Genomic DNA, 18318 nt, shown 5'->3' with positions numbered 1-18318 from the left:
AGACAAAACTTCCAAATCAATCAATATTTAAATGGAGAGGAGGTAGAACTAATAAATTTATTGATAAAAGTTACTGGTGAAGTAACTGTAGGATATTTAACTATTTAGATTGTAATATCTTGTGTTCTCAAATTTGGGGACAATATTCGATCTATTCTTAAGTTGTTTCTAGATCATTTGGGCAAGTCAAGATAGACACACACACACACACACAACAACAACAACAACAACAACAACAACTTAAAAGCAAACTAATTAGGATTTTTTTGTAGTTTTACTGAAATAACACCTTATTTTTCAGATTTTTTTACCTAGATTTTAAAGTAGGCTTGTAAGAGTGTTTTCAGCCTGAATTATTTTGATACTATTTTGACTCAATTTTTCTCTGACTTGTTTTCTCTCATTTTACCTCCCCTCAATTCTTGATTCCCAGCACTCCAACTTTTAGGTATTCCCATTGATCACATTAAGCAGACATTTTACAAATGTCCAATTTACTTTGTTCTTTATGGACAAAATAAAGTATTACTTCTTTAAGTTTATAGTTAATTGATATCTCTAAAGATAAAAGATAACTTTAGTTTTATTCTACCTTTTACTCAGTGTAATTCTAAATCATGCTCTAGGCAATTTAAAAAGATCTACTGAAAGTAGACTGAGGTTGAGTGTCCTCACATAGCTCCTCCAAAAACTAGTCCTCTATCAGCTGCTCAAGGGCAGCTTAGGCTGCCTGGAGGCCAGGGAGCCCAGCATGGAACAATGGCAGGAAAATAGAGTTCCCTTCATTCCTTAATTCACATGCAAGTGAGATGCCAATCAAGTGCTGACAAGCATGGAGAAACCAAAATCAAAAGTGGGTAGAGACACTCTTTCAAAAGAAGCTGTTTTCACACATTTCTAAGTGATGTTTTTAATGGTGGTTGTGAACATACCACTAATAACATGGGAAAGGAAATATAAATAATAAGAAAGATAATGATTTTTTTAAAATCAGCTCAGAGTATTCAATAAACTAGTGAAACATTTAATAAAATATTTAATATGTTTTACAAAAAATATGAGCACATTTATTTAAGGAATGAAATCTGAATGCAAATTGATTTATTGAGGGCTGCAAATAGGTATGGTAAGGTGAGCAGAGATTGGTGACTGGGCACTGACAAGGAAAGCCAGTTCATTTTCAAAAAAGGAAAAATTTAAGGTTACTTGATTTTGCCAAACTGATCATCACTTGAAAAGACAAGAAAAAAAACACTCTGAAATGGCTAATAATAGAAGCTATGAATCACTTTATTAAAGTGGATGGAGAAGAAATAATGAAAAAGGTCAAATATAACCTTGTTTTAAAATGACAGTTAATTTTTAAAAACAGCCTTAAGTTTTAACAGCCAATAAGACAAAAGTAAGATTCATTATTTGTAGATGTCTTTCAAATGAATCTGGTAGGTACATTCTAATTATGATTATTAATTCCACAAGTTATAAAATAAATTTTATAAGACAGAAATGATCATTTAATAATTGTAACTTTAAATATTGGCAACACTTCAAATATGTAGAACTGATAACTGCAAAGTGATTGCTTTCAGACATTCACTATCAGTTCATAAACTAAATACTTACATTTTTAATGACTGAACTCTGCGAGAGATATAAGAACAGTTTTATCAATACTAATTTTTACTAGAATAATAGAAAATTTAGCAAATTAGAAATGTGAATTGTTACTATATGATGCAAACAAAAGCAGAGAAAGGTAGTTTTTAGTATAATTTTTCTCACAAACTGTAAATTGTGTTCATGAAGTTAGATCTGTTTAGAGTCCAAGATTTACTCCCCAAAATGAGCATTGATTTTGAAAATAACATCTTTTACAGGAGAAAGTCAACATTTTAACATAGGAAACAATCAATGTTCTCAGTTTTAATAAACAATAACTAGTATAATATGAAAGCTCAATAGTTTAAAAGTAATTTATCTTCAGATATCTATTAGCAGCACATTTAATTTTAACCAACAATTATACACAGTTTTCATTTAGTGAATGTCAAGATGCATTTCATCCTGAGTCCTGACTGGTACCTGTTATTCAAACAATAAGTACTAAAAGTAATTGCATTTATTGGTGAAACTGTACTTGTCACACAGTTTACATTAAAATAACTTTTTCTGACATTCATGACCTAAAGAAGAATGTGAGCAAGGCACGATGGTGCATGTCTGTAATCATAGCTACTCTAAAGGCTGAGGTGGGAGGATCAAAAGTTAGTGGCCAGTTTGGGCAACTTGGTGAGACCCTGTCTCAAAATAAAAAATTTAAAAAGGGCTGGGATGCAGCTTAATGTCACAATGCCTTGCCTACCATGTGTGAAGCCCTGGATCTGATCTTCAGAATAGTAAAAATACAAACAAACAAACAAAACAAAACCCCAGTGAACTTGTTTATGTAGTTGTCTTCCAGATGAATCTGGTACATTCTAATTATGATTAATAATTACAGCAGGTATAAAATAAGTGGTAGAAAAATGATACATTCACACATAATGCTGCAAACTAAGAGCAAGAGAGAGAAAGAGAGAGAACCACACAAGGCCCTGAGTTTGATGGCTAGCACTGAAAAAACAAAGAAAAAAATTTAAACTTACTGGAATCCAAAGTTTCTGATGTATGATATATATATATATATATATATATATATATATATATATATATATATATATATATATATATATAATGTACTATTGAGATAAAAAACTAATTAACAATTTATGATTTATATATTAATCTTCACAGTTCACTTTCTTGTAAAGCTATGTTAAAATTTTGAATCCATGTAAAATAATTTCATATATTCTATTGAAAAATCCAGAGATAATAAATATTTGTTAACATTTTAAACACCATGACTTTTCCCTAAGAATATTAGAATATGAAAGAAATTATTTAGTTTTAGCAAAAGCAAAAGGTTTAAAAGCATTTCGGTATTTGGTTTCTTTAACATGCTTTTTAAAAAGCCTTTTGAAAAAGAAACATAATGAACTTAAATATATTCATTGAGTTTGTAAAATATTAAGGTTAAACTCATCAGTATACAATGTTATTTGCTTAGAGGAATCCATTTTATTAGGTCAGGAAGCACTCTTTCTTCAGTTGCCACCATCTGTATACCTCTATTACATACTACAATCACTTATTTCTCAAAAAGTAGCATATATATGAAGTTGAGATAATTGCCATTCATATTTTAAAAACTAAACAAGGTATATTACATTAAATAGACTTCTCAGCCCTAGTGTTGCCTGACAGATATGTGATGTGCCAGTGGTTATATTATATTCCTCCTCCCAAGCATGTGCCTCCTGCAGAGATAGCAGACTACAGAAGCTGACCCTTACTGAGACCATCTTGTCTCTCTGACAAAGCTCCTTTTTAACTTCTTACTTACTGGTTACTTCCTGTGATGGAGAAAAACTTTAGCTCAGCTTGTGATAATTTCACAGGCCCTGAGGACCCTGACCCTAATAGCCTCAAGGTCAGAAGTCAAGTCTTGTTCTGAAACATCTGTGTGCTTTATATTAAAGTGGAACAAAAGTGGAAAAATATCCACCAGTGTGTGACAAGAAGGACAGGCAAAACAGGACTGACATACTGGTCATCTGTCAACCCTGGCATCTTAAGTTCATTTTTAAAATGGTCCAAAATACACTTAAAATTCCAAATTTGGTATGATAAAGGTTTTTATAAATTAAAGAAATTTATTTCTCAAGAAATCTGAAATTTGATGAACATTTCAGGTCCTCACATATTTTAAGTCATTCTACAAGTCCAAAAAGTTTATGTTTAAAGTAATTTAATGACTTATAGAGAAAAAATAAGCTATCTGCATCTATGTCTGCATAATTATGTATCTGTAGGTGTTGGAAGGAATTATTTGAAAAGTAACATTTGTATTTTTAAAAATATATCACATTAATGTGCTAAAGAGCTAACTTAAGATATCTGTTACATATGAATAAATAATTTTAGCAAAGTAAAATTACTTGAAAATAATCCCTAAAAACTGAAGTAAATTAAAGAAATAAGTGATTTAATTTACTTATTGATCTTAAAATAGCATAAGAATTTGTAGATTTACGTAGGCTAAAGCATTCTCAAGTGTCAGAAGTCACCATCAGTTTTATATCTATATCATCTAAGGAAGCAATAATGCATAAAGCAGTAGAAAAGTCCATGAGAATATATTTAGTTTCCATGACATACACAAATACTCACCAAAGTCTAGAAACACAAAAATTAGACAATTGATATTGTGCCTACTTTTAATGTTTGCTTTAATCCATTTGGATTTAAAATTATCAGATGTACTTTTATCACACTAATCATTTTATTATAGTAATGGTATCTTCTTGACATAAGGGAGTATGGACATGGAGGCACAAATTCTTCATTAGTGCTTCTTTAGTATTGATTATATCACAATTGCCACACTGGCATAAGATTATGCTGCTTGTGATACTGCATATAATAAAGACAAAATTCAGAAATTTTAGTAGCTTTTTCTCTCATGTACACATAATTTTACACATGAACTCGAAAAGTCCAAGTATTTTGAAATACAAATTTTTTTTGAAATGCAAGGCCAAGCAATGCATTCTAGTTAGAATCATATTAATGGAATTTTTCTGGTAGTTTTAGTATTAATTATATAAATCCTGACCAAGTATCAAGTACTAAATAATAGAGATAAAATGTCAGTGAAAAATCAAAATATTCCCAGTTTTATATACTTTACAGAAAATATAAGCTTCAGTGGAATACATAAAAAACAGGAGATATAAATATGAAATGTCTAGAAACTGGGACTACAATATAGAAATTTAAAAAATATATGTAAATAAGGAATAGGCAAAGAGATTCTGGTTAAACTGAAAATCTCTGTCATCTTAAACTTTTATACTCTTCATAAATATCACAAATTTGTTTACTCAAGATATCTACTCTCATCCTTTATATAATAAGTTAAAGTAATGATACTAAAAAAGGAAATACAGGGAATAAAACTTTAAGGATAATGGGAATTAAAAATTAAAAATACAATTAAATGTGCACTTACCAGTTCAACAAAAGCAAGTCCTCCATAGCTGTGAGCAACAAAAAATACATTCTCAGCTGCAGACTGGGCTATGAAATGGTCCCAAACATAGACGGCATGTTCTTCAGGAGAACCATTCTCCTACAAAGAAAACAAATTACTATCACAGTAATCAATAATTTAATTATATGTTTGCATACATGTAAGACATAAAATGGATATAGTGCATTCAAAACAATAACAAAAGAACTACACTGAAATTTTAAATTAATAAATTTATTTAAATTAATAAATGCTAATTAATAAATTAGTATTAAAACTATTAGTATTTTATTGCTAAGCTTAACTCTGAAACAAATTATTTAAAATAAACTGAATTTTTAGGGGGAACAATCCAGGTATACCTGAGATACTAAAACATATCTAAGTACATTAGAATTATTAGCTGACAGTTATAGTGATTTTATGATTCAAAAACATAACACTAAATATTTAGCTATGTTCCTATACTTACATCTGGCAATGTTTGCAGTATACCTATATCTAAATTATTTGATTGATAAGATTATAAATAACTAAGCTGAAAATAAGGAGAAAAATGAACAATGGATATTTTCTACTGATTTTATTAAAAACATTTTTTCTAAAAGCATTTTCTTTTTTTTGTTTGTTTGTAAAAGTGGATATTTATTTAATTTTTTTAAACATCATAAATTTATTAGTTGCTCAAAACATTACATTGATCTTGACATATCATATATCATACATTTGATTCAATGGGGTATGAATTCTTATTATTCCCACGAGTACAGATTGCAGGATCACATTGGTTATACAGCTACATTTATATATATTTTATTTATAGAACTGTAAGAAACATCAATATATAAACATAGTTTTCACATTTCTTTCTAATTAGCTAAATCCTAATAAATCTATATATATTGCTCAAAATTTGAAAAATTCTACAGTAACTTCACTTCATTGTATTTATTTCTACTGTTGATACATATTATGGCTAAAGCTAAAACCTAGATAATGTAAAAGCTAAAACAATAAAAATAAAAAAACTAAATAATACTGATAAAAAATAAACTGCTAAGAACTAAACATCATGAAAATGTTTTGTACAACTATTTCTTAGATGCTTTAACAGTAACAGACTAATTTCCTAAGAATGTTATGATGTCATGGATTCCAAAATCAACACAAATTTTTCAACTTAGAAATTTTACAATAACTTATTAAGCTATTGTTTCATAATATCAATCTCTACCCTAGATTTCTTTCCACATTCACAAAGACAACTGCTTACTGATCATTTCCTTTTGGAATGTCCATAGAAACTTCAAACTCAACCAATCCAACATTATACTAAAACTTATTCTCCAAACCTGTGATATTATCTATTCCTTGTGTCCAAGTGAAACTTGAGCATAATTTTTTACTTCTCTCTCCCTCAAAATCCTCATTTAATCAAAATCCTGTTGACTCTGTCTCCAACTGTCTCTTAAATCTGTCCACTTTTCTCATAAAACTTCACAAGTGAATGACTACACAATCTATCCCAGTTTTTCTGTTTCTAGGATTGCTTTAACTCTATAGAAAGAATTCCGTTCTTTTTCCCTAAATTCCTTCCCCAAAATGCAAATACAATCATGTTGCCAAGTCAGTCACTTCCTGTTTAATTCTGAAGTTTTCTCATTGCCTTCAAGATGAAATTTATATTCCTTGGTATGATATTCAAGGCACTTCATGATCTGGTATCCATCTATCTCTTGAACAGAATCTCTCACCATTGTCCTGCAAAATGCAGTAACTAAAAGAAATCATTTGCCTTCTGAGAGAAAACAGGGATCACTCTCTGTGTACCAGTTACAAGGAGGAACTTGCAGTAACCCTAGTTGTGCCATACTTTTCTTGTTTCTGGACTGTTTCCTTTGATTGGGAAGTGACCCTTGAGCTCTACCCTCAATTTACCTATTACCTTCACCTATTTGTACAAATCCTACTTGTCTTTGGTCCCCAACTGAGGTATCTAGAAAGTATTCAATGTCACCCCAAGGTTAGACAACATTCTCTAACAACATCTTGCGTGTGCTTCCCATTAGTGCAGTAAAGGATCTATGCTGTGATTGCTTGTTAAGATTATCAAATTCTTGAAGCTAACAGCTTTGTCATCTTGCTCATTAAATATCAATGTAATAATTAACAATAAAAACCCAATATTTCTCTTCAAGCTGATTACCTACAACTTTACAGTCATATATGAAATTATAAATATACTTTAAAGATAAATATTAGTAACATAAATATGAAATTACCCATACCTAAGATGTGTGTATAATATGAATGAAAAAATAACAATTAGAAAGAAAGAGTAGTAGTGATTTTTAGACTTTGTTAATTACCTTTCATAAATTTAAAAAGTAGGAAAATGGTTATCATAAAAATCAGTATCATAAAAATCAGCTAAGGAAAAATGAGTTGTGACTGGAAAATAGACTGTTGGTGGCTTCCATGGTTCCATTTCTTGACTGTGGTGGCAGTTATAGAAATGTATTCTTTACAGCTATTCTTTTAAATGACCATACATATTTAACACATTTCTGTATATTCATATGAAACAATCACAAAATTTATTATACAAACACTGGAGAATGCAGAAAGAGCTTATCAGTAATTGTACTGGGAGAATGGGTCTAAATTGGTGCTATGTAATGAAACCTGACCTTATAGATACATTTTCTAAGCTTAGGCTTTTGTTGTGACTACTGCAACTTCTGCTCATTCTATTTTTTCCCCACTTCCTAATAGGAGGTAATCCCAAGAAAATTCCTGAACAAACTTCTTGCATACAAATCTCCATTTCAAAATTCATTAAACTGGAAAACCCAACTTAAAACACCTCCTTATCAGTCTTCCTGGGAAATGTCAAGTTAACTGAAGATTAGAATCTTGTGCAGAAGTGACAAGGGTTTAACTTGACCCACAAAATCTTATAACTGACCTGTGTTAGTATCATGTCACATTTAAAACTACTGCAAAATACGTTTGTTCAAGATTACTTACCAGTTGTTCTATCAGTCATGGGAGATTAAATTGAATCCTATACCATTTCATTGTTTTTTTGTCTCATTTATTTTTAATCTTTCAGGTTATTTCTGCTTCCTTTTATAAAATATAAGTAACCTGAAGACATTATTTTTTGGATTCCAACTATAAATACAAAGCATGCTATCATCACTAAATAACAACTAAGAATGTTAGTGTTATTGACAACAATAATGTGGACAAAATATTATGGAGTATGTTTACAAAAAAAACCCCAAGAAAAACGAGTATTTAAACACGAAAATGAATCTAGTTTCTACTAATCTGGAATATGGCAAAGGACCAATGCTGAAAGATATTCATCACTTTCTCATTTATAGCAGCAAAAATTTGAATGAAGCTTAAATATTTGATAATGGAGAAGTAGTTAAATAAATTATAGTTTATCAGTCTAAGGATATAGTATTTACCTATTTGATGAATTTAACATATAATGCATGTAGCTCATTTGATTTTATATGTAGTATAATTTTCACGATATAAGATTGCTTTAAAAAAGACATTTCAAAAGAAGTAAACAAAAGTATTAAAAGCAGTTATATTATTTATGGATTATAGGATTATGAATATTTCTCTTTTTAACTTCTTTATACTTTTTGAACCATCTATATATCTACAAAGTAATGCTTTTCATAATAAAAATATAAACAACAAAAAGTCAAAAATACTATTCTAATTATTGATGACTCCTTGGAGAGAATTAGCATCTGAGCATGGTCTTTAGAATTTTTTAGATATGAAGGTATTAAAGTCTACTACACATTTACAAGAGGCAAATTAGAAGGTTTTTTTTTTTAAATAGGTGTAAGAGTAAGAAGCTATAGCTGAAAGCTTGACAGTAACTTAAGAAACAGAAAAACTATAAAAAATTCAAAGAGCACATACAGTCTGAGACTATGAGTATTATCACTGAGCAAGGTAAGGGCAGTACTGTATTTAAAGCACAATAACTGACAGGGATAACAGTGATCCTGAATCATCAAAAGAAGGTTGACTCCATTCTTGAAGAATTAGTGAGATAGTTTTATTCAAAATATTACTTTAAAAAACAGGTAATAAAGGAGATAAATCTTAGCTATAAACAGTTTGGCTCTCTTATTCTTCTATCTCCCAAGGTTTTTTTTTACTATTGATAGTATTTGAGACAGAGAGAGAGATCCCCATATTTTAGGATTTAAAAAATTCTGCAGTTAAGTACAGGAATTAATTAGAGTCAATTAAATGTATAATTCTGGAGTGTTACATTACAAATATTACAAACTAAAATCTCAATTTTATAAATGAAGTGATGCTATACCAAGGCAAATTTGTGCCATTCCAACCCATAGTCCACACTGTGTGCACAATCATTATATATTTATAAACTATAATCCAGAGTGTATATATTATCAATAGTGTATTCTGAGATTAAACAGATTTCAATAGGAAAGGCTTCCTAATATGCTTCAATTACAGAAATGCAAATACACTAAATTGTACAGGTTTCTCCATGAATTTCACATTATAATGCATTTTGTATTGAGTAACTTGATTCAAGTTGGATGATTTGAGAATATGCAAACGTATAAAGTACATGGAAAAAACAAGAAGTAAATCCATTAATTAGAGTTTTCTGGTGGCAGACTTTATAGGATATTTACACTGTGGAATTCTGCTATATTAAGAGTACAGGTTGAATTTCCTGGTGTATTCTTGCCATCATTAATCCTTAAATGCCAAACAGAAGTGATGAGTAACCAAAGCCTTATCGACTATGCCAGATTCTACTACCTAGGCATTGCAAGGTCTGCATTTATGATGGACTACCTGTGCTGATAACACATGGAATTATCTAAACAACATTTGCATATTTGTGTAATTATTTTCTAAGGTTAATTAGCTCCTGTAATGCATTTCGCCCTTTGAGACTGCTTACTGTGACAGGTTCACATATTTTCTGAACTACTGCCAAATTTGACAGATTTTTCTTCAGCTAACCTGTTGCTACAAAGATATAAAATGAATACTCTTATGATATATACTTTAAACTTAAAATTCACTTCAGTAAACTGAAAATGCAAAGATTTTTAAAATATCCAATTTTAAAATGAAAAATTTAAGATTACTTTCATTTCATGTAAATCTTCCTGTAACTATACTGGCAAGCACAAAATTTCTATACGAACAAGTGTAACATTTGTGACTTTGTACTAATACATAGCTGTCACTAATTTCAGTTATGTCACACATAAATGTCAAATATAAACATGTATACAAATAAAAGCTGGGCATGGTGGTGCATGCCTGTAGTCCCAGCTACTTAAGTCTGAGGCAGGAGGATTACTTAAACCCATAAGTGTGAGACCATCCTGGGCAACACAGTGAAAGTATGTCATTAAAAAACAAAAACAAAATCCCAACAAAATACAACAATCACTGAACACAAATATTTATATGTGTATAAATTCAAGCTATAACTATCTCTCTCCCAGAACACTATCCACTTGAACTGGCCATGTGCTTTCTTTCATAATTGCTTTCTTTCAATGACTTTAAGACATGAATGCTTTAAATATCCCAATTTATGAAGACTGATTTCCTCAAGGTCCTATAGTTTGCTGGATTGCAAGCTGGTCTTTCTGTTTCACATGTCTGAACTTTATACTACATCACCTATCCTTTAAAATAATTTGTGTTAAAAATGTTGTTAACAAATGGTTGCAATATCGAATTGATTAAAACATTGCCTTTTAATCTGTTTAAATATAAAATGTAAACCAACAATTTAAAAGAGTTAGTTTAAATAGGAGATTGCTAAACAAATAATTATACCCACCTTTTATAGATATGGTACCAAATACTTTGTGATTGGGTCATACTGTCACACAAAAAAGATGTGACTTAGCATGGAAGGTAGAGTTGGTTGTATTCTTAGATTTCAAAACTGTGCTCCATTGCACTCCTGAACATTTCCAAAAAGTAAACTGATGATTATATTCACATTAATAAAATTTAAGCTTCCCCATTAGGAAAATCTAAATGCATCATAATATGTTAACAGTTAATGCTTCTCTAACACACATTATGGCAGGCATTTATCTAAATACATTGCAAATATTAACTTATTTAATCCTATAAGTTAGGCAAAACTATTACCTCTGATAAACATATAAATAAGGATTGAGAAATTTGCTCAAGAAAATTGTTAGTATATGGCAAAGCCAGAATTCACACCCAGGTACTCACAAACTTTATAACTGTAATCTTATAATTACTTTATAGAGCCCATAATATTAAAACATACTTAACATATCTCTAAGTATGTCTAACCAGTGTTGCTTCACTTAATAGTGATGAACTGAAGAGCAAAGAGTCCATAACAAAGAGTCCAAAGAAAAAGATACAAGAATATTGTGTATGCAGATATCATATATTGTCCACCAGGTTCATATGAAAAAAGACCTTCACTGTGAAATGAAGGAGTTTATTTTCTGAAAGTTCAATGTGTCCTTCTCTCACTCAAATAGCTTCTACCACTTAAAAGAGAGAAAATGAACCTAATTATTATTAATTAGAAAACTATTATTAATTTTCTGACTTTTATACAACTACAACAAAGAATAAGGCTAAGAAAAAGAAACCAGACACAAAAAAACTACATATAGTATAATTCAGTTGATAAGAATTCTAGAAAAGCTGAAACTGTAGTGTTGGAATACAAATCAGGATCATCAGGGTTAGAACACGGGATGAAGGAACTGGCTGCATAGTGAAAATTTTTGAGGTGTTGTAAACATTTTTTTAATGGATGGTTACATGTGCATATATTTATCAAATACATCTAACTGTGTAATTAAAATTAGCACAACTTATATAAATTATATATCAATAAAGCTAGCATCAATAAAAACTAAAAAAACAGTGGAGAAACACCTTTTTCCTAAACCATGGTCTGGAAGCTGGCAGACTGTTATCTGGAATACAGTCATATACACTTGTTTTTATTACAAACAAAACTAAACAAAAAATAAATAAATAGGGCTGACGGATTCGCCCGGCCTGCCCTGCGGCTACAGAAGGTGGGACGCCGCAGAGAAGCGATTAATTAGCAAGCAGGGAGGAAAGTGGCTGCCATTCAGTGGAACCCCGCCGGCCAAGCCCGCACTGACCCCCGGGCTGAGTACGGGATTTCAGACGGGGAAGGAAGCGATACAGTCCCGTCCCCCACAACGGAAACTCCACCAAGGCAATCAGCGGCCACCATCTTGGAGAGCTGAAGTATCCACCGCCACTCTCTGACAGACTGCAACAATAAAACAGGTCTGTGTCACTCAGCCCATCCCCCACACATCGGGGAATCCGCATAAAACCCCTCCTAGGCTTTCTGGGGGAGGGAGTATCAGAGTGAGCCCCCATAGAGACTAGGGGAGAACTAGAGACACCTGACCTTCAACTCCCCCTCCCATCAGCAGCCAAAACGAAACCTGTCTAGCCAGCGCTGGGGGAGGGGCAAGCAGAAAAAATCAAAACGATAGAGTGCCAGGGATCCCAATAGCCAATTGTGCGACCCCAGGGTTCCGGGCTGACTGATTCGCCAGGCCTGCCCCATGGCTACAGAAGGCGGGGTGCCGCAGAGAAGTAATTAATTAGCAAGCAGGGAGAAAAGTGGCTGCAATTCTGTGGAATCCTGCTGGATGAGCCCGCACTGACCCCGGGGCTGAGTACGGGATTTCAGAGGGGGAAGGAAGCGGTACAGTTCTATCCCCCACAATGGGAACAAAACAATAGAGTGCCGGGGTCCCCAATAGACACCCTCCACACCCAACAAACGGCAGGTCCAGAGTACAGTTTGAACTGCCAAGAGCCATCACTCAGGGGAAATCTGGTCTAGCAGGAGAAACCAAGACTAGTAGGAGAAACTAGGGGACTAGAGGCCAGGCCCTCGTGACTGGGCGGCTGGAAACTGCAGGCCCGCCGGTGACAGTTCACCCACTGCCCGCGTAACTGGGCGGTAGGAGAACGCCCGCCCGCCGGCTACTGACCGCAGGACGGGGTGCCTAGAGATCTCCCGCCCACCGGCGATAGCCGGCCCACTGCCCGTGCGACTGGGCGGCTGAAGTCCACTCCCCCGCTGGCGACCGATCACCCGCCCGCTGCCTGAGATACTGGGCGGCTGGAGACTGCCCGCCTGCTTCGACGGGGAGCTGAAACCAAACAGAGACAGTCCAGTCACACAGCCCCATTAGGACACCGCAGCAAGGAGCCTGGGGCCCGCCATAGCAGAGTAGTGATGTCACTGGAGATCGGCTGTTGGAATTCCTTCCCAGCAGAATCCACGTTAGCAGGCACAGTTTAACAACACAAAGAAGAAACAACAGATACAGAACCAAAACAAATCTATAGAAGAGAGCAGAAACACGGCAATCAAATAGAGCTGGAAAGTAACGTGGACAACATGAGAAAACAAGGGAAAAAGGAGTACAAACAATGCAGGACAACTTAATTCTACAGGAGGACATAGAAACATCAGAAGCAGGGATAGGGAATGAACTCAAGGCCTACCTAACTCGAATGGAAAGGAATATTAGGGAAGACATGAGACAGCAAGTCCAAGCAATGAAAGTATATTTTGAAAACGAATTAAACAAACAAATTCAAATGGCAAAGAACGAGCTCTACCAGGAGATAGAGATCTTAAAAAAAAATCAAACAATAATCCTAGAATTGCAGGAAAATATAAACCAAATTAAAAACTCAAATGAGAATATTACAAACAGACTTGATCAAGTAGAAGTCAGAACATCAGATAATGAAGACAAAGTTTATCAACTTGAAAAGAATATAGTCAACACAGAAAAGATGCTTAAATCCCATGAGCAATCTATTCAAGAGATATGGGATGTCATAAAAAAACCAAATTTGAGGGTCATTGGGATAGAAGAAGGCACAGAGACTCAAACCAAAGGAATGGACAGCATATTAAATGAAATAATTCTAGAAAACTTCCCAGAGATGAAAGATGAAATGGATTGCCAAATCCTAGAAGCCTACAGGACCCCAAACATTCAAAACCATAATAGACCAACTCCAAGACATATAATTATGAAGATAGCCAACGTACAGAATGAGGAGAGAATATTAAAAGCTACGAGAGAAAAGAGGCAGATTACATTCAGGGGTAAACCAATTAGGTTAACGACTGATTTCTCATCATAGACTTTTTTTTTTAATTATTTTATTGTTGGTTGTTCAAAACATTACATAGTTCTTAATATACCATATTTCACAGATTGATTCAAGTGGGTTATGAACTCCCATTTTTACCCCGTATACAGATTGCTGTGTCACATCAGTTACATTTCCATTGATTTACAAATTGCCTTTCTAGTGACTGATGTATTCTGCTGTCTATCCCATTCTCAACTGTCCCCCCTCCCCTCCCCTCCCCTCCCCTTCTCTCTCTCCATCCCCTCTACTATAAATCGTTTCTTCTACTTATATATTTTTCTCCTACTCCTCCTTTCCTCTTATATGTAATTGTGTATAACCCTGAGGCTCACCTTCCAATTCCATGCAATTTCCCTTAACTTTCACTTTCCCTCCCGCCTATCATCCCTGTTTAATGTTATTCTTCTTCTCCAGCTCTTCGTCTCTACCCTGTCCTTGGTTACTCCCCTTATATCAAAGAAGACATTTGACATTTGTTTTTTAAGGATTGGCTAGCTTCACTTAGCATAATCTGCTCTAATGCCATCCATTTCCCTCCAAATTCTATGATTTTGTCATTTCTTATTGCAGAGTAATACTCCATTGTGTATAAATGCCACATTTTTTTAATCCATTCATCTATTGAAGGGCTTCTAGGTTGGTTCCACAATCTTGCTATCGTGAATTGTGCTGCTATGAACATCGATATAGCAGTGTCCCTGTAGCATGCTCTTGTTAGGTCTTTAGGGAATAGATCGAGAAGGGGAATAGCTGGGTCAAATGGTGGTTCCATTCCCAGCTTTCCAAGAAATCTCCATACTGCTTTCCAAATTGGCTGCACCATTTTGCAGCCCCACCAACAATGAACAAGTGTACCCATTTCCCCGCATCCTCGCCAGCACTTGTTGTTGTTGGACTTCTTAATGGCTGCCAATCTTCATCATAGACTTTGAAAGCGAAAAGATCCTGGAACAATGTATTTCAAACGCTGAAAAATAATGGATTCCAACCAAGAATACTGTATCCAGCAAAATTAAGCTTAAGATTTGACAATGAAATTAAAATCTTTCACGATAAACAAAAGCTAAAAGAATTTGCAGCAAGAAAACCAGCACTGCAAAGCATTTTGAGCAAAATACTACAAGAAGAGGAATTGAAAAATAGTGCCCAAAACTAACAGCAGGAGGTGTCTCAATAAAGGGGGTGGAAAATAACCAAAAAGTAAAATCAGCCAAACTAAAATAAATAAATAAAGAAGCATGACTGGAAGTACAAATCATATCTCAATTGTAACCTTAAATGTTAATGGCCTAAACTCACCAATCAAGAGACATAGGCTAGTAACCTGGATCAAAATAACAAATCCAACAATATGCTGCCTTCAAGAGACTCATATGATAGGAAAAGACATACACAGGCTGAAGGTAAAAGGTTGGGAAAAATCATACCACTCACATGGCCCTCGGAAGCAAGCAGGAGTGCCATACTCATATTGAATAAAATCAACTTTAAACCTAAGTTAATCAAGAAGGATAAACAAGGACACTATATCCTGTTAAAAGGAACCATCCACCAACAAGACATAACAATTATCAATTTGTATGCACCAAACAATGGAGCTGCAACGTTCATAAAACAAACTCTCCTCAAGTTCAAGAGTCAAATAGACCACAACACGATAATTATGGGTGACTTCAACACACCGCTCTCGCCATTAGAGAGATCCTCTAGACAAAAACTGAATAAAGAAACTATAGAACTCAACAGCACAATCAATAACCCAGACTTAACTGACATATATAGAATATATCGACCATCATCAAGTGGATACACGTTCTTCTCAGCAGCACATGGATCCTACTCAAAGATAGACCATATATTATGCCATAAGGCAATGCTTAGTAAATATAAAGGCGTGGAGATAATACCATGCACCATATCTGATCACAATGGAATGAAATTGGAAATCAATGATAAAAGAAGGAAGGGGAAATCCTATATCACATGGAAAATGAACAATATGTTACTGAATGATCAATGGGTTACAGAAGACATAAAGGAGGAGATGAAAAAATTCTTAGAGACAAATGATAATACAGACACAACATACCGGAATCTATGGGACATAATGAAAGCAGTTTTAAGAGGAAAATTCATTTCTTCGAGTTCTTTCCTCAAAAAAAGAAATAACCAACAAATAAATGAACTCACACTACACCTCAAAAACCTAGAAAAGGAAGAGCAAAACAACAGCAAATGTAGTAGAAGACAAGAAATAATTAAAATTAGAGCAGAAATCAACGAAATTGAAACAAAAAAAAACCATTGAAAAAATTGATAAAACTAAAAGTTGGTTCTTTGAAACAATAAATAAAATAGACAGGCCCTTAGCCATGCTAACGAAGAGAAGAAGAGAGAGAACTCAAATTACCAACATACGGGATGAAAAAGGCAATATCACAACAGACACTACAGAAATACAGAAGATAATTAGAAAGTATTTTGAAACCCTATATTCCAATAAAATAGAAAATAGTGAAGATATCGATAAATTTCTTAAGGCATATGATCTGCCCAGGTTGAGACAGGAAGACACACAGAATTTAAACAGACCAATAACAAAGGAAGAAATATAAGAAGCCATCAAAAGACTACCAACCAAGAAAAGCCCTGGACCGGATGGGTATACAGCGGAGTTCTACAAAATCTTCAAAGAAGAATTAATACCAATACTTTTCAAGCTATTTCAAGAAATAGAAAAAGAAGGAGCTCTTCCAAATTCATTCTATGAGGCCAACATCACTCTGATCCCAAAACCAGACAAAGACACCTCAAAGAAAGAAAACTACAGACCAATATCTCTAATGAACTTGGATGCAAAAATTCTCAATAAAATTCTGGCGAATCGAATACAAAAAAGATATCAAAAAACTTGTGCACCATGATAAAGTAGGATTCATCCCTGGGATGCAAGGCTGGTTCAATATACGGAAATCAACAAATGCTATTCACCACATCAACAGACTGAAAGACAAGAACCATATGATCATCTCGATAGATGCAGAAAAAGCATTTGACAAAGTACAGCATCCCTTTATGTTCAAAACACTAGAAAAACTAGGGATAACAGGAATTTACCTCAACATTGTAAAAGCTATATATGCTAAACCTCAGGCTAGCATCATCCTAAACGGAGAAAAACTGAAGGCATTCCCTCTAAAATCTGGAACAAGACAGGGATGCCCTCTATCACCACTTCTATTCAATTTAGTTCTCGAAGTACTAGCCAGAGCAATTAGACAGAGAAAAGAAATTAAAGGCATAAAAATAGGAAAAGAAGAAATTAAATTATCGCTATTTGCGGATGACATGATAATATACCTAACAGACCCAAAAGGGTCTACAAAGAAGCTGATAGAGTTAATAAATGAATTCAGCAAAGTAGCAGGTTATAAAATCAACACGCATAAATCAAAGGCATTCCTGTATATCAGCAACAAAACCTCTGAAATGGAAATAAGGAAAACCACTCCATTCACAATATCCTCAAAGAAAATAAGATACTTGTGAATCAACCTAACAAAAGAGGTGAAAGATCTATACAATGAAAACTACAGAACCCTAAAGAGAGAGATAGAAGAAGATCTCAGAAGATGGAAAAATGTACCCTGTTCATAGATAGGCAGAACTAACATCATCAAAATGGCGATATTACCCAAAGTTCTCTACAGGTTTAATGCGATGCCAATCAAAATCCCAATGGCATTTTTTGTTGAAATAGATAAAGCAATCATGAAATTCATATGGAAAGACAAAAGACCCAGAATAGCAAAAGCAATTCTAAGCAGGAAGAGTGAATCTGGAGGTATAGCGATACCAGAGTTCAAACTGTACTACAAAGCAATAGTAACAAAAACAGCATGGTA

General features: G+C 33.6%; 1 protein-coding gene across 3 annotated transcripts in view; it reads right to left on the bottom strand.

Moving 5' to 3' along the window:
* ARB2A (ARB2 cotranscriptional regulator A) overlaps positions 1-18318 on the bottom strand; it is a 484107-nt gene that overhangs the window by 213816 nt on the left and 251973 nt on the right. For all 3 annotated transcript variants that reach the window (XM_081275629.1, XM_081275628.1, XM_081275627.1), the window contains one exon: positions 5114-5233. In XM_081275629.1, coding sequence (XP_081131755.1) covers positions 5114-5233 — 120 coding nt within the window. The remainder of the gene's footprint in view (positions 1-5113; positions 5234-18318) is intronic.

This window comes from Spermophilus citellus (genome assembly GCF_964194105.1).
Source record: "Spermophilus citellus genome assembly, chromosome: 1".
NCBI lineage: Eukaryota > Metazoa > Chordata > Mammalia > Rodentia > Sciuridae > Spermophilus > Spermophilus citellus.
Note: the sequence above shows the minus strand (reverse complement) of the source record. Positions and strands in the feature narration are given on the sequence as shown.